General features: G+C 44.5%; 1 protein-coding gene across 1 annotated transcript; it reads left to right on the top strand.

Annotated features, from left to right (window-relative positions):
* The first annotated feature begins 10,491 nt into the window (after positions 1 to 10,491).
* On the top strand, positions 10,492 to 22,427 carry IL1R2 (interleukin 1 receptor type 2). The gene is made up of 6 exons (XM_063078905.1): positions 10,492 to 10,558; positions 11,929 to 12,193; positions 14,924 to 15,104; positions 17,647 to 17,821; positions 20,315 to 20,377; positions 22,288 to 22,427. The coding sequence occupies exons 1-6, from the start codon at positions 10,492 to 10,494 to the stop codon at positions 22,425 to 22,427; spliced, it is 891 nt and encodes a 296-aa protein (XP_062934975.1).
* Positions 22,428 to 27,769: the final 5,342 nt, after the last annotated feature.

The following is a 27,769-nucleotide window of genomic DNA, read 5'->3' as shown; positions in this document are numbered from 1 at the left end:
TTGACATCTTAACAATTTTGGAAGGAAATATTTCTTTCTTTCTTTTTTTTTTTTTGTCTTTTTTTTTGTGACCGGTAAGGGGATCGCAACCCTTGGCATGGTGTTGGCCGCACTGCGCTCAGCCAGTGAGTGCACCTGCCCTCCCTATATAGGATCCGAACCGAGTGCGCCACGGGGCCGGCCCTGGAAGGAAATATTTCTGACATATATATACAGCATGGTGGAAATGTATACTCACCACAAACCGATGCTAAAAGAAATGTACCTTTAATCACTTTTCTGGTAAGAATCTCATCTGGCTCCCGAGGCCCCTCTTCACCAGAGAAGGGGATTAAACCCACCACTACGTGATATCCCCATCTTGGCTGGCTCAAATCCGCCTGTCTTGGATTCCTTCGGCTTCTTTTGGGCAGATGCTCTGCCTTCCAGTTTCTCACCTGGCACCTCCTTCTAGCCAGGAAGGAGCCTGGGGGGGACTGTGTTCCCAGGGAATGGCGGGGGGCATGGCTGATCCACACGTGCTGAGTGGAGTCTTCGCTGGCTTCCATGGAGCTGTCCCTGGACCCGCCTGGTCATGGGGTGTCCTGCTGAATCTGCTGCTGGTGGCCATAGCTGGGAAAACTGTGGTCTGTGGCCTCAGCTGAGTCGGAACCAATGCTTGGCTGACTTGGCCCCAGTGTGCCTCTTGCTGGCTCCACAAGTCCCCTGTGTCTTGGCCAATCTTAATTCTCCTCTGCCTTAGACTGTCCTGGTGATACTCAAAATATGTAGCAACCAGTAGGGCAGGGACACTAGGCAATCAGGACGGACGCTGCAGCATCTCTTGCAGGACCACGAGGATCTCAGGTGAGCACCAGGAAAGCCACGGTAGGAGAGGGTGGGGCGCTCGGGGCCTTGGCAGGGTGGTTGTCCCCTGAAGATGAGGCTGTTTGTCCACATGTGGCCCCACCGCTCTTACTGACTGAATACCCTGATGCCACCTTGGCTCTAGGTCACCTTCTTCATCATCATGGCAGTCCCATCTCAGCCCAGACCTCAGTTTGGCTCCCATTCTCCACTGGAAGTACAGGGGAAGGTCTGGACCTCTCCCCACAGTGAAGGACCGAGGCCAGCAGGGCACCGCCTGGCACCCTCCACCAAACACGCCGCAACACCATTTCCATTCTTCCCCGGGACCCTTGTCTTTCTGAGGTGTGATTCCCTGGAGACCCAGTTTGGAAGCAGAGCAAAAGGTCCTCTGCTTTCAGCTTCCCTCTCTCTTTTACCTTTTGTCCCTTTGCTGTCAGGATCTGAACCCAGAATAGGAGGCAGGGCCATCTGCCTGCTTCCTCTCGCGGCTTCCCTCCTGTCACCTGGAGCCCGAGGGTACCTTTCCTCCTCGTCCCCTTCCCAGCAGGAGGGGCTTCCGCTACGTCATGGTCATACCCACTTCCTTCCCTCTTCTCTGAGGAGACCTTGGCTCCTCCCCTGTCCTGGGGCCCAAGTAGCGGAAGAATCCAGAATAGTAAGAAGGGAAGTACATTGTGATATTACTGTCATCACATACCTTATGCACTGTCCCATCCTAGAGAAAGAGGGTTTCGAGCAACATTTAGACCATTCTTCTCGATTCAGAAAAATCATTAGGAACTTCAATTATTTTGTGCTGTGATATCTTAATACCCTCAGCAGGGCACAGGACTGTGGAGGGCACTGTTTGTGTTTGTTCTTACAGGCTTGGCGTGCTTTGGTTTTTGCATCTGTCTTAATGGTTTTTCTGTCCCCTCTGTTACAGGTCAGTCCACTGCCACTTTCTCCAGTGCACATTTCCTTCCTCCAGCCTCTCCCTTTCCTGCTTTGCTACCTCTAATCTGCTTTTGACTGAGCTTTCTGTTCCTCTGTTGCTGCCTGAAAAATGACCCCCAAAGTTAGTGGCCTTAACTGGCAACCATTTTATTAGAACTCCCACATTTAGAGTCGGAGAAGGGCTCAGACAGGTGATTCTTCCACTCCCTGTGGTTTGAGGGACTTCAGGCAGTGGTGCTCAGCTGGCGAATGGACTCCTCTGGAGAGTCTGAGACGGCTTCACGCACATGGCTGGTGCCTTTGAGGGGATTCCTGGGAAGCTGGGCAGAGCTAGGACTGTCAACCAGACCCCCTACATGTGATCTCCCTAGCAAGGTGGTCTCAGCGTCGTTGGACTGGTTTACCTGGTGGGTGGGTTTCAGCAGAGTGGGTATCCCCAGGAAACCAGGTGGAAGTTGCATGGAGTTTTCTGACCTAGCTTCAGAGCTTATGTCATCCTGCCACATTCCGCTGGCTACACGCAGATTAGAAGCCAGCCCACATTGAGGGGAGGCAAGTTGGACTCTGTCTCTTGGATGATGGAGTGGCACAGTCACATTATAGAAGACCACATGGCATGGGAGATATTGTCGTGGTCATCTTTGGAAAATACAATCTACTACTCGGAAAAACTAGCCACGCTCACACAAATAAAGAGAAAGAGCTTCAAAAGGAAGGGTTCAAAGCTTCTTCTGTGTAAAATACACATGCCATTGTGACAAGGCTCCTATTGGCTATCTTTCACCTATTCAGACCTTTCTGTCCTCGTTTCTTCTGTCTGCATTACACTTTAGATAGGCAAGTTTTCTGGATGACTGATTATCCACATATTTTAGGTGTTTCCTAAACTCAGATTACAAGAGGTTGGCTTAGAGATTCTGCATCTGATAACAACTGGCCATCTGTCCCAACACCAGTGGAGCACCCAGTTACTGGTTAACATTACCCAGCAGGTAGCCCAACAGAACTAGAATATTCTCCAGTGCTCAGGAGAACTCAGAAGTTCTGAGTCTTGGCTCTGCCATTTGCTGGCTCTGGGACCTTGAGCAAGTGAGTTGACTCGGTTCAGTGGTTGTCTGGTTAAATCCTCTGATTGATGCTTTAAGAAACTGAAGCCAAACCCAGGTACCCCCAGGAATAAGACCTCATCTCAAATACAGATTGACTTAGAATCCTAACTTTTTATACCTGGGAGTGATCTGGGACCTCTCCCAACCTTTGTATTTTAGAGATGAAGAAACTATGATCCAGACTGAGTAAGTGACTTCGTGGTTGCCTAAGATCACATAGTTAGTTAATGGTAGAGTGAAGACAGAAGACTAGTTCCAACCTCCAGTTTCATGTGCTTAAAGACTCATTCACTAAGATGTCAGTCTGAATGAAAGCATTAGAAACCTTAGCATTCCCGGCAGGTCTGTGTGTGTCTCTGTGTATATGCGTGCTTACGATTGTGTGTTTATATGTTAACACATTTCTGCAACATGGATTTGTGCACTTGGGTTTATTGATTCCATTAGGTAAAGTTGCACACATTTCTAGTATAGTAACTGGTGTTAGCTAAGTTCCTGACTGTGACACCAGAAAGTTCTCAGGCTGTGGAATAGTTGCTCAGCAGGAATTAGGTGGGATGCAGACAGCGGAAGCTCTGACTTCTCACTCAGATTACTGACCTCCCTGATACCTGCGTCTGCTTCTGTAAAATGCTGCAGAGCACTTTCTCTTTGCCAGCACCATGCTGAGCTCTTTACGGGCCATATGCCATCTACTGCTCCTGTAATGCAACATTACAGGGTACGTGTGGTATGTCCATTTCACAAATGAGGAGGCCGAACCTCATGCAGGTAAATGTAACATGCCACAGCTGTCCTGCAGGATTTGCCCTCACTCTGTCTGTGTACTTTCCATTCTGCTCTTTTGTACAGACTCCCTGACTCCCAGGGCTATTAAAAGGTGCAGCCAAATTTCTTCTATAAAATTTGACTAATGAGTGGACTTTAGAGGGAGGCAAATTTGGGCTCCAAAATGACAGAGAAGTTTCTGATCATGGATAAAGATGGTGCCTGACTTGTGATGGTTTGACTTACACACGATTTTTTGACTTTACAGTGGTGGGAAGTGATGTGCATTTGGCAGAAAAACCGTGCTTCAGGTCCCTGTACAAATGTTCTGTTGTTCACTTTCAGCAAAGTATTCAATAAATTACATGAGATATTCAACACTTTATTATAAAATAGGCTTTGTATTAGATGAGTTTGCCCCACTGTAGGCTAATGTAAGTGTTCTGAACATGTTTAAGGTAGGCTAGGCTAAGCTATGGTGTTTGGTAGATTAATGATTTAAATGCATTTTCAACCTACAGTATTCTCAATTTACGATGGGTTCACCAGAACATAATGCCATCGTAAGTCAAGTACTTCCTAAGACTGGAATGCCCATCTTGTGACGGGGTGAACTTAGCCATGTACAGGGCATGCTGGGTTTGAGAAGACTGGGTGGGCAGCTGAACTTAATGGCTCCGGAGCCCCCTCTATCTCCAGATTTTGATGTTTCTACAGAGCAAAGCATGAGCCTGAGGATTGTGTAGATGAGGGTTAACATCCTGCTTTATCCTTTCATCAGCTCTGTGGCCTTGGGCAGGTTACTTAATGTATCTGGTTCTATTTCTCTTTCTCCATGTTTATAATGGGATACTGTGCTCTACCAGGCTCAGGAAGTTTGTCCTTTGGAGTTGTACAGAGCAGTGAATCCATCTTACACATATGTCAGACTGGGAGAATTTGAAGCCTGTGGGTTTGCCCTGTGATGTCCAGGGCCTCATGGGTGAGGCTTCTTCACACTCATTTTGGAGCAGGATGGTGGCTCTTCTGGGCTAGAGGAATGTCTTGTTGGTTTCAGCCCGGGGGAGGGCCTGGCTGGGGAGGAAGGTGAAGAAAGCTTTGGTGGAGGGTCCGCCTGCTGGGGGCTCTGTATGATCCAGGCTTACTGGGAATGGAAAGTGTCAACAGAGGATTTGCATGTGTGGGAGGATGAGTTGAGCTGATTTACTGACGTGTCTCTTAGTGGTTCTTGGGACAGAAATAGGTTAAGTTCAGAAGGTTTGAGAGGGAAAAGGTGGTTTTGGTGAGACGGGATACTTGTCAGCAGAAAGTAAAATATAAAGAGGGTATAGCTTTGGTGACAACATATCAGCCTCTCCAGGTTTGCCCCTCTGAGATTCGGCCCAGTGTGTCCCAATGCCTTGTCCTGTTCCCAATGTGTGTTCCTCTGTCTTGACCTTCAGTAAGAGATTCTGTCTCCCTAGGCCCCAGTGGGGAACAGGAGACCAGTGTCGAGGACACTGCCAGCTGTCACTCTGACATGGCCATGCAGACCAGAAACAGCCCACCATGCTGCTCTGAGGCTGAATTCGCTTAATTCTGGGGGTGAAAAACTACCTTTTCTCTTTTCTAACAAAATAGCTTTTGGACAACCCATAGAGGATTTTACTTGGAGCCAGTACATTTTTCTACAAAAGCTGCCTCAAACCTGGTCATATATTTCTCTGTAAATAAATCTAAACCTTCTTCTCTATTGCTCATACTGTTAAAATTCTGTGATTTCCTGAGATTAATTAAAAATGCTTTTTATATTACTTTACTTTTTAATTTAAAAAATTCCTGAGCTTAATTTTATGTAAATATGTATTTCCCCATGGGTTTCAGAAGGTTTCATATGACTTGCATGACACATGTCTGGGTTCTTAGGAACTCATTTAACACACTGGAGGTGCCTAAGTGATCTGTGCTGGGACTGATAGCTGTTTGACTTCATTAATATTCGACACCTGCACCTGGTTTTTGTTCTTTGGACGATGGTGCTGCCTGACTCAGAGATAGGACAGTTGTCTAAAAACTCCTGGGAACAAGGTAAGGATAGAAATAAAGAAAACTTTAGTGTTCTGGATGAATTCACTCCTGATATATTCAATATAAAAAATTTTACTCCTTTTAAATGCTTGAAGATTCATGTCTGGAACTATTATTTACTAACTTATTCTCAGTCTGCTAAAAAATGTACTCCTACATGTATTCTGAAGTATTTAGATGTGAAATTTGATGATGTCTACAACTTTCAGGTGTTCACGGGAAAAATATGTATATAGTGTATGAATGTGTATATATGTACGTACAGTATAGTATGTGTGTATGTATGTGTGTGTAGAGAAAGGGAATGAGAATAAAACAAAAGTGGCAAAATATTAGCAATCGGTTAATCTGGATGAAATATAGACAGTCACCTGTTGGTATCCGTGGGGAATCGGTTCCTTTACTTCCTCAGATACAAAAATTCTCCAGTTCTCAAGCTCCTGATGTACAATGGCGTAGTATTTGCATATAACCTATGCATATCCTTCTATATACTTTAATTCATGTATACTTGTAATAACTAATACAATATAAACACGATATAAATGGTTATACTGCATTGCTTTTGTATTTGTATTATTTTTATTGCTGTATCGTTACTTTTTATTGATTGATTGACTTTCTGAATATTTTAAATCTGTGATTGGTTGAATCCGCAGATGCAGAACCCGCAGACACAGAAAGCTGACTGCACTGGTGTTTGTCACAGGCCATCCCTATATAGGATCCAAACCCACGGCCTCAGCACTACCAGCGCCGCACTCTCCTGAGTGAGCCACGGGGCCGGCCCAGTCACACTAGTTTTTTAACTTTTCAATATGTAACTTCTCAAAACTAAATAAGGAGGTGGAGCTAATGCCTATATTCTTTTAGGCTACGTGTACTGTTCATGAAGCTGGGGCCAGGAGGCAGACACTTGGGGATCCAAGGCAGGTAACCGGTTACCTGGGCCTTGGTGCCCACTGCCAGAATATGCCACAGGGGGATGGGACACTACCTGTCCCTGACTCGGTGTGGTGCTGCCTGCTCTTTCTACCTTGCCACACTCTTTCTTCCTTAAAATCTTCACTTATTTTTGTCATTGTCTTATGCTCAGCCCTGCTTTTCATCCCATTCCTGTTTTCTTTCATTGAATGTGGTAAAACATAGTTATTTGACCAAAAAATAAAGATAGAATTGTAACTCAAATACTCGGAACAAGCTACCCTTGAAATTTCTTTCTTCCCGTAAGAAGGTCAGCTCAGATTCCAGCAGAAACGTCAAGCTGTCTGTCATTTTAAAGTGCATTTAAAGAAAGTAGGGCAGGAGAATCATGTTTTGCTGCAAACCTCTGCAAATCTATTTTTTTTCCTGTAAGCCCTTCAAAACCTTTTTATTTCCCACGCTACGGCAATTTGGGTTCCAGCCTTTTTCTGAGGTTTTGATTATTGAAAACTGTCACTACCGTGTGTTTGTGGTTTCCTTGCCTGAAGCCACTTCCTGGAGAAGTCAGCAGTTGTTTTGCCAAAGTCCAGGGAGAGAAATCAAGACAATTCCCTTGGCTGGGGGAGGGGGCAGTGGGTAGGAATGGCAGTCACTTCAGGAGAACAACATTTTAGGGTTTTATTCCACCGGAACAGGGTCCCTGTTGAAACACTTCTTACTTCTCACCTGACCAGTCCTGTGATTTGGAAAAGAGGGTTAACTTCAAACTCAGTTTCATCAGCTGTAAAAGGAAGAGATTGGACCCGATTTCTCTACGGCTCTCCAGCTCCGTAGCTCTGTGAAGGTTCAGGCAGCAGCTGCTCCTGAATGGACACAGCCCGGCTCGCTGATGTCAGAGTAATTTGAAACGTGGTTACAAACCCTCACATAGTTCGAGGCTAAGCCTGAGCCTGAGAGAACATGAGCCTTGGGGAGTGCTTTCACCTGAGGGCAGGCTGAACAGCAGCTTCTACCTTTGAGGCAAAGGGACTTTGAGAGCCAGAGGACAGAACCTGTTTATTTGGAACAGCTGAGTGTCAGAAAGATCCACCCAGCAGGCCTCCTTCCCCTGGGTTCTTATTGTAAACTCTGGGAAGGCAACATACTGGGCTGAGGTTGGCTGTGCAGGACAGAAAGCCTGAAGATATAAAAGCAGGTCCTACAGGGTGTTCAGCAAATGGTCCGCACCTTGTGGTCCAGGATGGTGGCCATGATCCAGCCCCCGTATCCATCCTGAGCCAGCAGGAAAGAAGGTTGGTGGAAACTTTTAGGATTCCACTTTTGGAGACGTTTAAGGGTAATTTCCAGGAGGATCACACTTTCCACTTAACGTTTGATGACCAAAAATTTGTCAAATGGCCACTCCTACTTGCAAGGGAAGGTGGGAAATGCAGTCTTTATGTGGAGTGGCCATGTGTCCACATAAATGTCAGAGGTTCTATCATTGGGCAATCAGGGAGGACAGATATCGGGAGTGGAAACTGGCAGCATCTGTCACAGAAAGTCTATTTTTGAAGAGCAGGGACTTTAAAATCACCAGTCCTGGTTTTAAATTTGATGCCTGCTTAGTAGCTGCAAGACCCTGGTGAAGGCTCTTAACCTCTTTGATCTCTTCTAATGTGTCATCTGTAAAATTGACATGATACTCACATCGTGGGGATAAAATGCAGGAATGAATGTTCAATATTTGGCAGAGCAGCTGTTACTATTACACAAGTCCCAACATCAGCACCTTTGACTTCATTTATTCATTTCGATATGTAGTATTGTTTATACCTGGTGTATTTCATTCCTGCGTTTTTGTATTCTTGCTAGAGAATTAATGAGTTTGGCTGGGGCCAGGACAGTTGGGGACATGGTAAACTAGTGTGTGTCTGAAGAGGACAAAGCAAACTGGCCAATGTTTATGTGACCTCATGTTAACCAAGTGGCCTGGAGAACCTGAGAGTTGGGTTAGCAGTACAGTTACAGGAAATATTCGCACTCTAGAAACTTGTGAAGGATAAGACTGTGTAGAAACAGGAAGAGCTTAGGGGAGGCAGCTCCAGGCCAGATACCATGTTAAGGGGAAAATCTCGGGTCACCATAAGTGGGAGCTCAGACTGCAACTCAGAGCCCTTGGACTCTGATGCTTCCTGACTCTTGAGGGAGATTTCTAGAGAACAAAGGTCACTTCCTCAATGCCAACTGTTCCTCTACCAGTTAAGAGCCAACTGGGTTTACTGCGAGTCATCTGTAATGAAATCTGTTCCAGGAGCAGGGAACGACTCAGGGAAAGTGTGGTTGGGAATTTTTTTTTTTTTCTGTATTTGCTCACCACTCCCAAGTCTGGTAGACTCTGATCATAAATATTCCCTGGTACTTTCTGGGACCGGGCACTGTGAAGGCTGTGAGGGCTATGAGCAAGACCCAGCTTCTGCCTCAAGGTTGTCACCACCCATGGGGAGCCGGTCAAGCATCAGGTGTGGTAGATGTCAGATGCTCCCACTTCTTGACCCCTCCCAGTGTAACTATTTCCCTGTCCCACTGATGGCAGGTTTGGCCCCCTGACTTGCTGTGGCTGATGGAATGTGGGCAGACCAGAGTGACTTAGTTCTGAGCATGGCCCAGTGTGCTTTGCCCACATGGTATTTGCCATCCCATGAGAACATCACCTCCTGGGAAGCTTACTAGTCCAAGGAGGATGAGAGACACATGCAGCAGGCTCAGACCCCACTGATAGCTCGGAGCCAGGCCTAAGCCAGCCTGGTCTAGACTAGCCAACTTCTGTCTGACCCACAGACTTGTGAGTAGGAATGAATGATTGTTGTTTTACACTGTTCAGTTTTGGGATGGTTTGTTAAGCAGCGTTGCTGTGGCAATGGTTAGCTGGTGCAACCGACAATGGTGGCACGCTGCGGGAAGGACCACAGGGAGCCACCAAAGATACTCCAGTCTTAGGAAGGAATGCTTTATTAACCTGCATAAATTAATCATGTTTTGTATTTTTTTTTCTTTCCCCCTAGGATGCTTTAGATCAGAAAGTTAGCAGTGTGCAGAATCTCTCAGTGTATGTCAGAATTGTGTGTAAAGTAAGGGTTAACCCACAAGGAATATAGAAAAAGTTCTCTGACAAGTGAAAGGTGAGGACCTTTTGGCTCCTAGTGATTCATTCACTCCTTCATTCATTTAATAAATAGGAGCTGGACACAGAATTGTCAGTAGAACAAGGTAGAATCCATGTGCACATGAGCTGACATGACAGAGAGAGGAGACACGGTTGATGATGAATGCCACAGACAGCCACAGAGCAGAGAGGAAAATACGGAGGATTGGGCAGGAGGATGTTGCAGTTTCATACAAGGAGGTGAGAGAAGACCTCACCAAGAGAGTGACGCGTGAGCACAGACTTGAAGGAGGAGAGGGCACGAGCAGAAATCTCAGCCGAGGAGAGGGTGTCTCAGGCAGAGGAGCAGCGACTGCTGAGGCGCACTGCTGGAGAGACAGAAACTTAGGATACAGAATTCCTATTCCGAGAGGGTCTGCAAGTGCTGCAGGGATTTGAGTTAAGGCATGTTTGGTGAATATAGCTGTAGAGTAGCAAATCAAAGAATTTTGGGTTTTCTTGTTTAAAAAAAGATCTAGGCAAAAAGTTTTCCATCAGCTTGTTAAGCCTCCAGATGCTGCCCTGGGACCATCTTCAAGGGTTCTCCCTTGGAGTGTTTGTGGCTGCTGGTGACCCCCTGCCTCCTCCCCTAGGCTACAGGGTGCTGGACCTCAGATCTCCACTTCTTGTGTGCTCTGGAAGTTGTCGGGGACAATGTTCATCTTGTACATGTTGATAATGGGTGTTTCTGCCTTCACCATTCAGCCGGAGGAGCACACAGGTGAGGAGTGCACAGGTGAGGAGCGCACAGGTGAGGAGCGCACAGGTGAGGAGAGCACAGGTGAGGAGCACACAGGTGAGAAACAGATCCTTCAGCTGGAAAAGGAGTTGCCCGCAGCTTCTCTGTGGAAAGCAGTTACCTAGTGGGATTTCGCTGTCATCGGTGAGCGAGGTGTGAATATTCGTGCCTTGCTGAGTGACAGCTGCTTCTTGCCCATCCTCTTTGCTGCACCCTGGGCGTGGGTCGTTCCTGCCATGGAGCAAACCAAGAAGTGGTGTGTTTGCCCTTAACAAAAGCTGTCTTTGGCTTTTAGCCATAGGACCCATCAGAGCTAAGCTTTTCTTTTCTTTTTATTGGAACGTAATTGACGATACATATTTGTGAGGTACAGGGTTCAATACCAGTCTCTGTGTACAGTGTGTGATGATCAAATCAGGAAAATGAGCATATTCATCATTACAAAACGTAATCGTTTCTTTGTATTGAGGACATTCAATGTCTCTTCTAGCCATTTGATAACATGCGGTAAATTAATGTTAATTATAGATGCCTCGCTTGACTGTACATTAGTAGAACTTATTTTTTCAAACTAGTTTTGTGTCCATTAACTAATTTCTCAATATCTCCCCTCTGCCTTCCCCTTTCCCACCTCTCATAACCACAGTTCTGCTCTCTCCTTCTGAAAGCTCAATGTATTACTGTGATTGCTCTTTCCTTCCTTCCTTCCTTCCTCTCTCAGCTCCCACTTATGAGTGAGGACATGCGGTATTTCTCTTTCTGTGCCTGGCTTATTTCACTTAACATAATTTTCTCCCATCAAGCTCATTCATGCTGCTACAAATGGCAGAATTTCAGTCTTTTCTCATGACTGAGTAGTGTTCCATTGTGCATGTACACCTCATCTTCCTTATCCAGTCCTGCACACATTTACGTCTGTTTCATATCTTGGTTTTGTAAATAGAGCTGTGATAAACATGGGAGTGCAGGTATTCCTTTGAGAGCTAAGCTTTTCTGTCTGAACTCAGACCAGATCAACTTTTAATGATGAGGGGCCATCGAGTAAAAAATATGGCCAAATTTTTATATCTTTTTTTTTTTTTTGGCCATCATGTGGACCTGACTTAACTTTCCCCAGAAAATGTAAGTTGGAATTGATAGTAGCTCTGAACCTGTTATTTGGCAGTTTTAAACTCATATAATAGGGGGTGGGGATGGGGGGTTAATGGGGGCCTGGGGTGCAGGTCACTTTGTTGTGGACATGCAGCCCCTGTCTCTCTGCTGGAACCAGCCTCGGTCTGGGGTCCAGGGAGGTTTTGTGATCTGCGTAGGTTTTGGAACCAAAGCCTGACTGCTGTCTCTCTGTCCTTCAGTGGCTGCAGGAAACTGCCAATTTCGAGGCAAGCACTACAAAAATGAATTCAGGGTGGAAGGGGAGCCTGTGGTCCTGAGGTGCCCCCAGGTGCCATATTGGTTGTGGGCCTCTGCCAGGCCCCACATCAACATGACGTGGCATAAAAAGGACTCTGCTAGGACAGTTCCAGAAGAAGGTGACATGCGCATGAGGGTCCAGGATGGTGCTATCTGGGTTTTGCCAGCCTTGCAGGGTGACTCTGGCACCTACATCTGCACTGTCAGGTAAGTCCCTCTGGGAGGGGCTGGGGAGTGGGCTCCTTGCAGAATGGACTTTTGTGTAATTCTTTAGTGATGATCCGGATTTCAAAATCCAGTGTACAGGTGAGAATCCACGTTATGTCCTCTTTGCTGTTCCTGAAATACTCTCCACCCAGATGTTCTCACGGCCCCCTCCCTGCCTTCATTAGTCTTTGCTCTTTGGAGAGGACCTCTAGTCACTTTATCTGACACAACACTCTGTCACCCTTTCTTTACCCTGCTGTTATTATTCTCATAGCGTTTTCCCATCTGACACATCTGTATGTGTTTATGCATTTAGTGTTTGTCTGCCCCGTTAGAACATAAACTCCAGGAGGGCAGGGACTTGGTCTGTTTTGCCCCCTGCTGAATCCACATGGTAGGGACACAAGAAATAGATGTAGAACCCTGAATAGAATTTATTTAGGAATAAATCAATCCAAATGCTTATTGTACAGATGTGGGAACCAAGCTCGCTTAGAAAGTTCCCTTGGGTGGTGGGTGGTGGAGCCCACGTCTCCTGAGCCTGGGTCCAGTCCTCTTCCCTGTTTGTCCTGTTGCTTTTTTGTTTGTAGTAAAATACACAAAACTTAAAATCTACCATTTTAACCATTTTTAAGTGTACAGTTCAGTGACATTAAGTCCAATCACATCATTGAGCAATCATCACTGTATCCATCTCCAGAAATTTTTCATCTTGCAAAACTGAAACTCTATCTATATCTGTGGAATAACTCCCCATTTCTCTGTCCTCCAGCCCCTGACAGCCACCATTCTACTTTCTGCCTCTATGAACTTGACTGTTCTAGGGGCCTCATATAAATAGAATCAAACAATGTTGTCCTTTTGTGACTGGCTTATTTCACTCAGCATAACGTCCTCAAGGTTCACCCATGTGGTAGCACATGTCAGAATCTCCCTCCTTTTCAAGGCTGAACACTATTATTCCATCGTGTGTACAGACCACATTTTATTTATCTGTTTCTTCATCCACAGGCACTTGTGTTGCTTCTGCCTTTGGCTATTGTGAATAACACCGATATAAACACAGGTGTGCAAACATCTGTTCCAGTCCCTGCTTCCAATTCTTTTGTGTTTATACCCAAAGAAGAATTAATTGCTGGGTCATATGGTAATTCTATTTTTAATTTTTTGAGGAACTGCTGTACTGTTTTCCATCCTTACCAGCCATGCACAAGGGTTCAATTTCTCCACATCCTTGACCATACTTGTTATTTTCTGTTTTTATTTTCTTTTTTTATAATAGACATCCTAATGGGTGGGAAGTGGCACTCATTGTGGCTTTGATCTGCACTTCCCTAAGGATCAGTACTGTCGAGCATCTTTCCATGGCTTTACTGGCCACTCATGTTTCTTCTTTGGAGAAATGTCTATTCAAGTCCTTCACCCACTTTTGAAATTGGATTGTTTTTTGCTTGTTGCTGTTGTTGATTTGTAGGAGTTCTTTACATATTCTGGATATTAACTCCTTATCAGATGTATGATTTGAAAATTCTTTCCCCCATTCTGTGGGCTGTGTATTCATTCTTAGGATATTGTCCTTTGTTGCACCAAAGGTTTTAATTTTAATCAATTCCTATTTATGTATTTTTTTCTTGTATTGCCTGTGCTTTTCATATTAAGAAGTCATTGCCCAATCGAATGTTGTAAAGCTTTTCTTCTATGTTTTCTTCTAAGACTTTCATGGTTTTCTAGCCCTTATGGTTAGGTCTTTGATCTACTTTGAATTAATCTTTGTATTTGGTGTTAGGTGAGGATCCAGCTTCATTCTTCTGCATGCGGATGTCTAGTTTTCCCAGCACCATTTATTGAAAGAACTGTCCTTTCCCCTTTGAGTGGTCTTGACATGTCCTGCTGCTTCTTGCAGAATAGAGTTGTAGGCCTCGCATTGGTGATCTAAAGATTTCTTGGCTTAGTTCTTCTGCAGGGTAGGGCAGAAGCATGGCCTGGTTGGAAACAGTATTTCTGGCCTCCTGTTTGCAGTGATGCTTTGACCCCTCCCCAAGAGTCTGTGCTCTTCTTCCACCAGCTGCCTTCAAAGTCCTTCCAGATTTCATAAACTCATTTGATTTAAGGAGAAACTGTACCCAGGAATATTTATGTTTAGAAAGAGAACCAGAGAAAGTGACATTCTTAACACAGAGGAATTACTGGTGAATAAAATAATTTCAGACAACATCTGCCCCAGTCGTAGGTGGTGTGTGTGTGTGTGTGTGTGTGTGTGTGTGTGTCACTTCAGTTGATAAGTGATTTCCCAAAAAAGTAAAGGGGATTTTCTTTTCATGGGACAGTGGCTCTTGGAAAACAATCTCTCCATTTGGATCTGGTTCCCTGGACCACAAAGTTGGAGCATGTTGGGGAGTTTAAGAAGCTTCTAAACATGGAAGGTTTAAACCCTTTTGAAGAGGACTTGGGGAATCTCTTACTGGCCTTTGATGGTGTTGAAGACAGGCTTGTGGAAGGTCCTTTATGAAAAACACAGGACCTGTCACTGTTTCTATACAACAACTGTGATGTGATGCTTTTTGTCCCCCAAAGGATTTAAAAAAATCAAGGACAGAAGTACTGCAACACTAATCAAAACAATGCAGAAGCAGAATTTAATGGGGTTGGGTAAATTATTCTTAACTTCATTTATTTTTACTTCTCTTTTGTCTTGCCATTTACGATCCTTTTTTTCCCCTTTTAAATCAGAAATGCCTCTTACTGCGATGAAATGTCCATTGAGCTCAGGGTTTTTGAGAATACAGAAGCTTCTCTGCCATTCATCTCATACCCACAAATTCTAACCTTGTCAACCTCTGGTGTATTAGTGTGTCCTGACCTGAGGGAATTCACCCACAACCAAACAGACATGGAGATTCAATGGTACAAGGTACAGCTTTTAAAAATGCCATTTCATTAAAAATGTGCTTTACTAGCCATAGGAAAAATATAAAATGCCCATTTCTGAAGACAATACACTCACACACATATACATAAATATTTACAAGGGTACTTATATTTAAGAGGTTCATGGAAATATAGAGTTAAAAAATAATATGAATCTTTCCATGAACTTTTTGAAGACTGCTTGTCTTAATATAAACCCCTTGTCTAATATATAAAACAATTTTAAAAGGGCTGTGATTAATATGTTCTGTTAGTCCTTATGCACCCTGGGTAAGGGTCCTCCAAATAGTGATTTGTGACGACAGAATATAAAATGAACCCAGAGTAAATAACAGCTGAAGGAAATAGCTTTTTATCCTGTCATTTGTCTGCAAAAACTGTTTGTATAACAAGCATATGCACATATTAAAGGTTTGTTTTTTCTTTAAGCACATGACAACCTTTGAGTTAAAGGACTAAATAAAAACACAATTTTGTTCCGTTGTCTGGCTGAATAAATGCTACTGGGTGTTGCAGTGGTTCCCAGTGAGATCATTAGGTGTCGCTTAGGTGCACCAGGTGCTGGCAAGCTGCTGCCTGCGGCCAAAGCAAGCTGCCTCCCGTCTTTGCCCGGCTCATGAGCTACAGAGAATTTTCAGTTTTTTAAGTGTTTGAAAAAAAACTAAAAGAACACTATTTCATGACATGTAGAAACTATATGAAATTCAAATTTCAGTGTCCATAAAGTTTTACTGGAACACAGCCGCTGCCGTTTGTTGATGTATGTCTGCGGCTGCTTTTTTCATTGCATGGTGGTGACAGACCATGCACATTGAGGACTGAAATATTTTTTATCTGGCTCTTTCCTGAAAAGGTTTGCTAACCCCTGATATAGACTATAGATTAATACCAAAATGTACACTTGTTTCTTCAATCATTGATAGAATTAACCTTTTAATAAATAATAGGTTAACCAGATGACTGGTATTGTAACTACAAGATATATGCAGGATATAAAGTCACTCTTGGAAACTACGAGATGACTTTCTGAAAATAGGGGAAAGTAGCCGGTGCCTACAAACAAGCCGGCCCAGCTGCAGGACGTGTTCTCTTTTGGCTTAGGAAGAGCACAAAGAGGCAAATGGAAGGTTTTACCTGTTGAGGAAAGAGCCCAGGCTCCGGAGTTGGTGATCTGGGTGTGAAACCCTGCTGAGCAGCCGTGGCATCACCTCACTTCTCAAACCTGTTTCCTTCGTAGAAGGGCAGCTGGTAATTCCCAGTGCCTGGCATCGTTTTGAAGATTAAATGGAGTGCTGTGTATGAAGCGCCTAGAGCAGTGCTTGACACAAATGGTGCTTTAGAAACGCAGGAGGACAAGGAAATCATGATAATGCTGAATAGTATTTGTCCCTTCATAATAATGCTAAGTGTTACTGAGTGCGTGCTGTGTCCAAGCCTGTTCTAAAATCCCTAGCATGCAACCCATAACATCTCCATTTTACAGATAAGGGCATGTAGGGAACTGTCCCAAGGTCACACAGCTGGTAGATGGTGAAGCCTAAACCCTGCCCCAGGAGGCCGGGCCCCACACACTACTGGAACCGCTGTGGTGCTGGCCCTATTTTGCTTTTTTTCATATTTGACTGCCCATGCTAGGAGCAACGAGCTCTCTCCTTTTTAATTAAATAGATTGTGAAGTAATACTTCATGAGCCATGTGGCTAACTATTTCAGTTTTGTCTGTGTGCCCATTCACAGTAAGATTCTCAAATGACTCAAGGTTATATTTGACTATTGCAAGCTTTCTATCGTCATGGTTTTGAAAGAGATATTCCTGAGAACATTGTGTGCTCATGAGGATGTTTTAAAAATCCCACTCAGTGTTTCCTATTCGATTGGAGGCCTTGCTCTTGAGGATTCTGTCCTGCAGAGGACTCACAGAACCTTGGGTCCATTTCTCCCATTTAGTTCTGTTTTTTTTAAAACAAATTTTTCTGTTTTACTGACTCCTCAAAATGAAATGATTTTAAAAGTAATTACTGTGATGCCATCTCCTCTGAACTTTGTCATCCAAGTCATCATGAGTATTTAATAGTGCTTTTCCCGGATATTTTCTAAGTCCTGTATATATATAGGAATATATATATAGGAATGTATATAGGAATATATATATATATAGGAATATATACGTAGGAATATATATATATAGGAATATATATATATGGGAATCAGTCAGGTCATAAATATATCTGAATTTTAAATGACCTACTTTGTCACAGAAGTGTCAATCTTTTTTCCCCCATTGTGCTTAGACATTAAATATTGTGGTTAAACAAATCCATGAATTTTATTTGTTTTATATGTTAACAAATTCTCTTTGCTAAAAATACAGTTAAAAGTATGCCCAAAGCGTAAAACTATCAAGGTAAATACCAGGGTGATTCTTGGGTTGCAAATTCAGCATTGGTTGACAATGATGATGTGATTCGTAGCTTTTGAGAGCTACCATAGTATATAACGTGACCTTAAACACCATTTTCTCTTAAGGATTCTGTTCTTTTGGGTGAAGACAATGAGAAATTTCTAAGCGTGCGGGGGACCACTCGCTTACTCGTGCACAACGTGTCCCTGGAGGACGCGGGCTATTACAGCTGTGCCACCACCTTTGCCCAGGAAGGCAGGCAGTACCACGTCACCAGGAGCATTGAACTGCGCGTCCACAGTGAGTACCTGCCGCTGCGGTACTTTCCACCCTGGCTCAAGAGCAAGCGTGCAGAGAACGCAGCAGGGTTCACGTGAAATTCCTTGAATGTGTCTGGAATGAAGGGCAAAGGCAAAACGATACCCCGACTCTCCTGAAGTATCAGGCTAATACGACGAGTGTGATACTTTGAAAGGTTGTTATGAAGCGACAGAATCCCTGGGCAGTTGACAGGGTTCAAGGACTGAGGCTACAACACGCCACTAGAGGGGGCTGAACAATGGTTTCCTTGGAATGTCCCTTTGGGAAGTCCCCGGGGGAAGGCTGGCACCTACAGGGCCAGCTATCAGAACACAGTAGCCCTAACTTTATGTAAAATTCTAGGATACTAGGAATTTATTGGATTTTTCAACCAGAAGGTGTATACAGCGGAAATTGCACGCACACACGCACGCACGCACACGCATGCACACACACACAGACACACGCACACACACGCACGCACGCACACACAGACACGCACGCACGTGCACACACACACAGACACACGCACACACACGCACAGACACATGCACGCACGCACGTGCACACACACGCACACAGACACGCACACACACGCACACGCACGCAAGCACACACGTGCACACGCACGCAAGCACGCACACACACAGACAGGCACGCACACACGCACACACACAGACACGCACGCACACACATGCACACGCGCGTACACACACACACGCACACACACACGCACGCACACACACGCACACACACACACAGACACGCACGCGCACACAAACACACACACATACACGCACACACACAGACACGCACACACACCCCGCTTTTTTTGTCTCCCCTGTGGTCTAGTTGCCCTTGGTACCAGGATTTCAGATGGTGACAGCTCTCATTGATTTAAATGAATTATACATGAAAATTGCGTTGTAAACAGTGTCGGCTACTGTTTAACATAAGTTCAGCATTGACTCCGTGCCTCCTACGTGACAGACAAGGAACTAAGTGCAAGAGGTGTAAAAGTGTGCGTCCTCGGCTCTGCCCTGGAGAGCGTGCCACACTTCTTTGTTTTATATATTGTATAACTGACACCTGTGGAGTCTTTCAAAGGGATTTCAGGGAGCTTTGGAGACTAAGTTCTAATAATTGGTCTTTGAGGAAAAAGACTTTCTCACAGAGAATCTAGAGATTCAGCTTACTATAAGGAGCATCACATCTACCACGAATTGAGGTCTCTAGGTTATATTTCTTTTGCTGTCCGGTGAGGATTCATTCCTATGAACTCCTTGTTCCCCCCAGGGTGGGTGACAGACTTCTGTGCCTTTCAGTACCATTAATTATCCTGTTCCTGCGATACTGCAAAGGAGCAGTAGGGGGCGGCAGACTGACATATTAGCCTGTGCTTGGATCCTACCTTAACAACACAGTGGTTCTCAAACGGTGCTCCTGGGCCAGCAGCAGCCGCACCACCTCGGTTCTCTTAAGACAGGCAAAATCGTGGGTTCCATGCAGACCTATGAAACTGGAAACTGGGGGGTCGGGGGCTGCTGTTTCATGAGTGCACTAGATGATACTGGTGCACCCTCAAGTTTGAGGACCACTGGGGTGTCCCCCAGTCCTGAGGCTTCTTTCTCTCCCTTGATTGCCGCAGCTCTATGGCAATCATAGACGTGACTCTGAGGCAGGGGGAAGCTTCTGGCCACAGCCGAGAAGCCATATGCTCCCCAGTCTGCACGGTCATGTTGCCTAATGCTTACTCATGTTAGGATTTCAAAATGCTCTTTAGTGGGAGCAATGAGGGGGAAGAGGCCGGTTGTAGAGAGAACTCACAGCCCTTCACTAATCCTCAGCTGTCCTTTTTGCTCCACTTCAGGTGCTCAGTGTCTTCAAGCTGGCTCTAATCCCTAGGAGATCCACCTCTGCCTCCCCAGAGAGTTTGTCTCCTCAATTAACAAGGCATCAGTGGCCAAGGCTGGGTTACTGTATTTATCACCTAGGGTGGGATTAGTCTTATAAACAGGCAGTCCTCTGAACCTTTTCTTGAGGAAAAGCCCCCGTGCCTTTTCAGGAAGAAGTGAATCTTCGGTATTTTGTGGCAGGCACTTGGGATAGATGCAGGAGATATTTCCAGACTAGTAAACCTTTGGGTAAAACCTATCCTGTGGACATCATGAACATGTCTATTAAGAATGCATTCAGGGAGCCAGGGAGGGGAATGGTTAATTGTCTATCACAGAGCAAAGAACAAAGCCCATGGCAGTGGAATGTGCATTTAACTGTGGCCTCTTCCAGTAATCTCTCTGCTGGGAAAGGGTTGGCCAAAGATGCTCAATTTTGTGGAGAGCCTATTTCCTTTGCTAGGCAAAGGCTGATTCTCACAATGACTGGCCACACTCTAAAGGATAACTTAGTTAATTAGCTAAACAATAGAACCTGAGACTCAGCTTGAAATGAAAGCTTTCCTAATGGAATCTCTTTTCCTTACATTTTTCTCAGAAAAAAAAGAGGAGACCATTCCTGTGATCATTTCCCCCCTTGAGACCATATCAGCTTCTCTGGGTAAGGCCTGCAAAAATGGTGTGACCCACATGCCCACGGAGGTGCCTGAGATCCCAGCCCCGGGGGCTCAGGACCCTTGTGTCATATTTGGGGTGCATAGTGTCTGGGTGGAGACCTTAGAACCCCAGCATGAGAGGCTGGAATAACAAATGTGAGGGGATATTTCTTGTTGTCAAATGTTGTTACAAGTGGCATTGTTTGAAAACAGGTGTACTTTGCTTCATAAAAACCCTACCTACAAAAATGTACATGTAAAACTCTAAACATTTTGGCAGCAGTTAACTGCAGGAGAGGATTAATAGCCTGAATCCCTTACGTAGCCAGCTTCTCTAGAGTAGTTCACGTCACTAACACTTGGCTGATGCTCAGCGTCTCTCAAAGCCTCCGTTTATGAAACTGGGCCAGCAGTGGCCAGAGACAGTTTCTTGTTGCCAAAGTAACTGGTCAGCTGGCTGAAGCGTTGATGAAAATGACCAGTGAGGTTTTCCATTTGTCACCCTATTGTGACTCAGGCTGTCCTGGCCAGCACACACTTGCTGGACGGTCTAAATGGGTGGCACATGTGGGCAAGTGAAAGCTGTAGTGACAGCCTCTGAAGCTGGCAGTGGGGAAAGGATTGGTGTCTATTGAGCATCTACTAGGCCAAATGGGATCCCCTTCAATCCCAACATGGACCCTGTAGGAAGGTTTTGCTTTTTCTCATTTTCCAAAAGGAAAAACCATCCAGGAGGTCACAGGGGCTCAGTGAAGGTCAAAAAGCCACACTCATGATCAGGCTGGGGTTTAAACTCAGACCTGCGTGCCCACGACGCACCTGGACCCACTTTTGTGTGCTTGTTTCTGTACAATGGTTTTGTAGGTCTGATGCTCATTTATTAAATCTTGGCTGTGGAGTCCTTTTAAAAAACTTATTTGATTTTTACTTCTGTTTGCTATTGGGTTTAAATTTTAATTGGAGGCCATAGAGGAGGAGGGTTTTTGTGCAGATTCTGGGACTGGCAAAGGAGTTGCAGCCCACATGGCCCCCTTGGCTTTGGGAACAGCCACCTGGAAACCCCGGGGCAGTGGGGACACTGGTTGGTTCTGATCGAAGTCCCAGAGCCCTGGCTCCTCGGTGCTCCCCAGCAGAGTGGAGCCCAGTTTCCAGTCGATTGCTCTGAATGCACTGACATGTGTGGGAAGTCACATGACACTGGACTTAAAGGCCGCTGTGCTGAGAGACCTCTTCAAGGTCATGGGGTGGCAAAGGGTGGAGAAGAGCTGGCATTCAGAGCCTGAAGTGGGTCTGGGGACATCAAGAGACAAACCTCAGGGAGGCCTGTCACCCCCAAGGAAGATGTGAGAGAGAAGAATTTGTTCTTTTTTTCCCTCTCCTCTTCTTTGGTGACTTAAAAATAACTTACCGTGACTGAGGCAGGTGCATCCAGTGCCATCACACTGCACAACTGCAGAGGGCGCCATCCATAGAAAGCACAATGGCTTTCAAAGGGGTAAATCCTAAATGACAGCCATCTGGGAAGGGAGAATTCCCAGGGGAAATATCAAAGCTGAGACCAGCAACGGGCAAAAAGAGTCTGTACGTGGGTTTGGATTTCTTGAAGTAACTAGAATACATTGTGGAAGGAGGCAGCTCTTGAATTCAGAAAGCCCTGCAGGGGCTGTGGCCTTGGCAAAGATCTTTAACTTCACCTGCCACGAAGGCCAGTTGAAGAACCCAAGGCACTTGGTAAATACGTGAGTGGAATCGTTTGAGGAAACTAAATTTCCTTCTATGAAGAGAATCAGCCTGGTGGGGTGTTTGAGAAGATGTGAGGGACCCACCGCTCAGGTTTGCTGGTGGTTGTAAGGAGCTCGGTGACTTCTTTCCCATGCTGGCTTCTGTCAGTTGACATGCTGTGTCTTGTGCACAGGGTCAAGGCTGACCGTCCCGTGCAAGGTGTTTCTGGGAGCTGGCACAGCCCTGAGCACCGCGCTGTGGTGGCTGGCCAACGACACACACATAGAGAGCGCCTACCAAGGAGGCCGCGTGACCGAGGGGCCGCGCCAGTAAGTGGGCGAGGGTCTCCTGCTGTGAGACCTCCGCGGGATTCACTCTTGCTTTTGGAGACGATGTCATATCCAACGTACTGTATGACACACAAAAGTAACTTGTTGATTCCAAACTGATGAATTTTTAGAAATTGAAAAATTGAGTTTTGCTAAAAGTTATCTTGAGGATCGACTTTCTGGACAACTATATGAATTGAGTTGCAGTTAACTAGTTGGTAGTGATGTTGCATTTTGTAGTTAATTAAACATTTATTTCTTGAGTTTTGCAGGCTTTTAAAAAAATATTTTGGAGTTAATACATTTCCATTCCCCACTCTGCAACCTCACTGTTGGACATTTTCATAAACCTGTAGAAAAACTCTGAGACCTAAGCCATGGCTTCTACAGTGCCCCTTCTGTTTCTCAGGGAACCGTGGGCTGCCACCGTCTCAGGAAGGTTAATGATAAAAGAAAGAAAAACTCCTGTTCTCATAAGCATTTATCTCTCCAAAATGTGTCCTCACTCTGAAACCAGACCTCGTAAATGGTATCCATTGCCGTACAAGGAGGGTACACCAGTCAAAGCTCCAAATTATAATGCACTTTTAAAATTACACCTTTGGTACTTTGAATGATCTTAAACTTTTGCTTGTCAAATCTTTGTCTTTTTTGAAAGACTAACAGCAACAAAAAAGTCTTTCCGGGTGCAACTTAGTGGATAAAAATTCTGTGTGGTTCGCAAGTCCTTGTTGTCAAAGACTTGGCCGCAACTAAATGCCCCGTGTCAGGTCACTCACAGTATCCACTTACTAAAGGAGCACATTTTCCCCTGCAGCTAAAACAGAAATAGCCCTAATGGATCCGCTCACTGGTGATTTTGTTCACACTAGCAGATGGTAGTGAAGTGTCTTCGGTTTCCTCCACATCTCAAATGCAGCTCTCCTGACTAGGGCTGCTCCCCCGGGCTGTCTGCTGCCTCTGATCTGGACTTGTTGCCAGAGTGAGAGCCGGCGGTACAGATGACAGCAGGGGACAGTGCTGAGGGCTGGGGTCCTGGAAACTCCCACCCATACGAGATGCAAATAATTTATTGGTGAGAGAGTCAGACTTCCCCTAAGCAGACGCTTCTGTTCCCACTACTGCTTCCTTGTTCATCAAGGGCCTAATAAAATGAAACTTTCCTATTATCCAAGCCAAACTGGGTCCTGTAAGTTCTCATTGTAACACGTGTCCTATTATAGGGACCAGCATCCTCGATGACACTTGGACAGGCTTAGAAATTCTCCTACATAACTGACAAATGTGGTGGCGAGTGCTCCTGACTTTATGAAAGTTGAAGTCAATTGAAGCACAGTGGATGCTTCTAATTAAGAATGTTTAAATGTCCACATTGTAAAAGCAAGCTTGTGTTTGGTGCATGTTTATGGGAATGTTTTTTCACTCAGGGAATATTCAGAAAACAATGAGAACTACATCGAAGTGCCACTGATTTTCAATCCAGTTATAAAACAGGATTTGAACACAGATTTTAAATGCGTTGTTCTCAATGCACTGAGTGTGCAGACACTACGTACCACAGTCACAGAAGGTATGTATTTCGGGGATGTTGAAGGGGAGAGCGACGTGCTGAGTGTTCTGAGCATGCTAGACAAGGCTGCTTGTTCTCCAGGTGACCCCTGGGGAAGGCCCTCGCATTGCCTGTTAGTGGAGTACTGAAAGCCAGACTTCCACGTTCTACATGTGGTGGTTGTTGTTGTAGGGTGGAGGCTGGACATTGGGAGATTATACCCAAATAAAAAAATTAAATAGCAAGCTGATTTTTGGAAAACAGGTAAAATGGTTCTGTGATGGACTTCAATGCACGGTTTTTTTTCTTGGGGGGGGCAGGGGGGATAGCTGGCTTGTACAGGGACCCGAACCCTCGACCATGTTCTAACCACTGAGCTAAATGGGCAGACCTATCATGGTCTTTTAACTACCCTTTGTCCTCATGTGGTTCTGCCTTGGGTCACAAGGGTCAGCTGTCCTTGCAAGGCATCTAGATGACGGTGGATTGTTCTTTATCCTGAAGTTGAGAAACATCATCCTCCAAGAGCTGGAGATTGAGAGATACCCAGGGTTTGGGGCAGCTTTAGGGTCAAAGTCACTAGACAACAGGAAATAAGTAAAAGGCTATAGCCAGATGAACCCAGTGCCCATTTAAGGACCTTTTAAAAAGAAGAAAAGGAAAACATGTTATAATTTTTGACCAAGTTGATTTTATCTCAATGTTTAATCATTGAGCAGGGAAGGGAGGTGCAGTTAATGCCGTCTTTGTTGACAGCCTGAGAAGGTACAAGCAGACGAGCCAAATTGACCCCAGCTGGAATTTCCCCGACGCCTTCTGGGCAGTCCTGCAGGAACCAAACAAACACAAACCACTCTACATCCCCACGTCTCCCTGGGGAAGCAGCTGCAGATGTGCTTTAAATTAGATTAGAAAGCCACAGATTTGCTCAAGCCCCAGCACCAGGACTGACACCCAACACACCTTTTTCCAACTCTGTGCACCATGAACGTCACACTTGTTGGAGTCACCAGTTAACAATACACTTGCCTGGACCCACCCCGGATCTAGCCAGTCAAACTCTCCTTCGGGGAATCTGAAGGCTGCAACTTAAGCCCCTTTTGTATTGCCTTTGAGAACTAGGGCACTTGTACAAAGGGTGGTGTTTCAGATCATTTCCATGACGCACACGCTGGGAGAGAGACAGTGGTTGTACAAATTTGGACATGAAGGATCCCACAAAAGGCAAAATCCACCCTGTGGGGATCAGATTAGTGAGCCAAAGGAAACTGTGGCTTGTCTGGCAGACCACAGCAAATAGTAGCTTATGAATGTAGAACTCAGGCCTTATCAACAATATCTGCTTTTCTACTTTCTGTTTATAATCTCTTCCTATATTTCCTTAACACAGAGATGCCAAAGAATAGAATATAAGATAGTTGGATCTAAGCAATAATCTTGGCACCTATAGATCCTTTATTCAAAGTTTGTTTTCTTTTTCTTTGTTACTCTATTTAATCCTCATGACACTCACACTCGTGGAACAGAGCAGACCATTCTCTGGCCATGTCAAAGTTGACTGATTGAGATGTAAAAAGACAACATCTTAAATACACTGTTCCATTGTTGGACAAAGTTAGACCTTGCACCTGCCCCCTTACTCTGTGATGTTTATTTCTAACAGATGTTGTCCAGTCTTGGTAGTTTCACTAATGCCACAGATGTCATTCTCACATGTCCTTGATCTTGGCGTAAGGGACATCCTTTCTGGTAATCAATGCACATTTATCAGGAGAAAAAAACTCCAATGCCTTTCTTCTCTGTAGGCCTCCACTGCCCTATCCTGTTTTGCAGCGAGAGACTGTTCAACCCCTGACATGACTCTCTTCTTCCTACAGCCTCCTCCCTGTTCTCCTGGGAGATAGCGCTGGCTCCCCTCTCACTGGTCATCTTGGTTTTGGGGGGAATATGGATGCACAGACGGTGTAAACACAGAACCGGAAAAGCATACGGTCTGACCATGCTAAAGACTGGCCATGAAGACTTTCAATCCTATCCAAGTAAAATAAAGCAAATGAAATAAGTCAAACACCAACTCTGTCCTTTCTTATGGAAATGCTGAGCATTTTGAGGGATTCTGTTCTTTCAGATGTTTAGCAAAGCTGCTGTGTTTTATAGTGGGTTTGTAGTAAAGGACTGAAGTCTTATGCTACATTTTTTCTGAAAATCAATGAGAGGAACAAATGTGCACATGGGTCGGTATAAGTAGCATAATGAGGTGCCCTTCGGCCCAAGTGAGAGTGGAAAACAGCTGGGTGCATTTTGAAGTTCATTCATTCATTCAACGAAAATGTATAAAAAGTTTATTTTGGCGAGGCTTTATGGGAGGTACTATAGACACAAAGATCGTTAAGATATCCCTTGCCTTTTAGGATGGTGGAATTTCATTTTGAGACTGGAAAGGATGATTTAGAAATACTGAAGTGGAAGAATCAGCAAGAATTGTTGAATTTCTTGGAAATGGTGATCCAAAAAATAGCAATTAAAATAGAGTGGAATGTCAGAAAAATATACACGATGGAACATATTAGTGAACTGAGAAATAGACCCAACTTCGTAACAACACTTCTTAAAATAAAGAGAAAGGAAGGACATTGAGATAATTGTATACGAATTTGAAAAATATAATCAGAAACTTCTTATATATCATATGAAAAAAAGTCCAGATAGATAAATGGATTTAATAATAATTTTTAAAAACCCGAATGGCAGGAAAATTAGCATGGCTCACTTCACCTATTCAGGTCTCTGTTCAATTGTAACCTTCCCAGAAGCTTTTCTAAAGTATTTTAGCACCTCCTTCCATCCCTTCTGTCCCCTCACTCTGATTTGTGCCACCGTAGCTCTTATCACCACCATATCTTCCATTATATATTTGCTTGTATACTTTCTATCTCTGTGAAAAAGCAAAAAAAAAGCAGAGATCTCTGTTCCACCCAAATGCAAGATCCCTGAGGGCAGAGATATTATTCTGGTCACAGATGTATCCCCAGTACCCTGAATCAGCATTTAATAAATATTTGTAGAACAGATGAAAATACCACAAATCCTCTCATGTTCACTAACAATAAAAGAATTACAAAAGTAGGGCTGGCTGATTAGCTTACTTGGTTACAGCATGGTGCTGATAACACACCAAGGTCAAAGGTTCGAATCTCCTTACCAGCCAGCCACCAAAAAAAAAAAAAAAAAAAAAAAGTAAAGAAAAAGAATTGCAAGAGTAAATGTTGATAGGCTTAATTATGTTATACTTTCTGTACAATGAAATAATAAAAGCACAATTTAAAGGAAATTGTGCCAAATAATTTGAGGGAATTAATAGCTATAACATCCAGAGATACTCCAAGTTTTAAGGCATCTGTCTTAGTCTGTTCAGGCTGCTATAACAAAATACCATAAATTGGGTGACTTATAAACACACAAACTGATTTCTCACAGTTCTGGAGGCCAAGAAGTCCAAGATCAAGGTGCTGACAGATTTGGTATCTGGTGAGGACCTGCTTGCTGCTTCGTAGATGGCTCCCCTCATGACTTAATCCCCTCCCAAGGGCACCACCACCAGATAACATCTTATTGGGAGCTAGGGTTTCAACATATGAATTTGGGGGGGGACACAAACATTCTGTCTATAGCAGCAGCATCACCTTAATAGATGAAAGAACATGAGAAGGGAATTTTCAGAAGAGAACACACAAAAAAATGATAGTTTCCCTAATAACCAGAAATGTAAATTAAAGCAACTTTGAGATACTAATGCA

Source organism: Cynocephalus volans, chromosome 14 (assembly GCF_027409185.1).
Source record: "Cynocephalus volans isolate mCynVol1 chromosome 14, mCynVol1.pri, whole genome shotgun sequence".
In the NCBI taxonomy this organism is placed as follows: Eukaryota; Metazoa; Chordata; class Mammalia; order Dermoptera; family Cynocephalidae; genus Cynocephalus; species Cynocephalus volans.
This window is presented reverse-complemented; position numbering and strand designations above follow the sequence as displayed.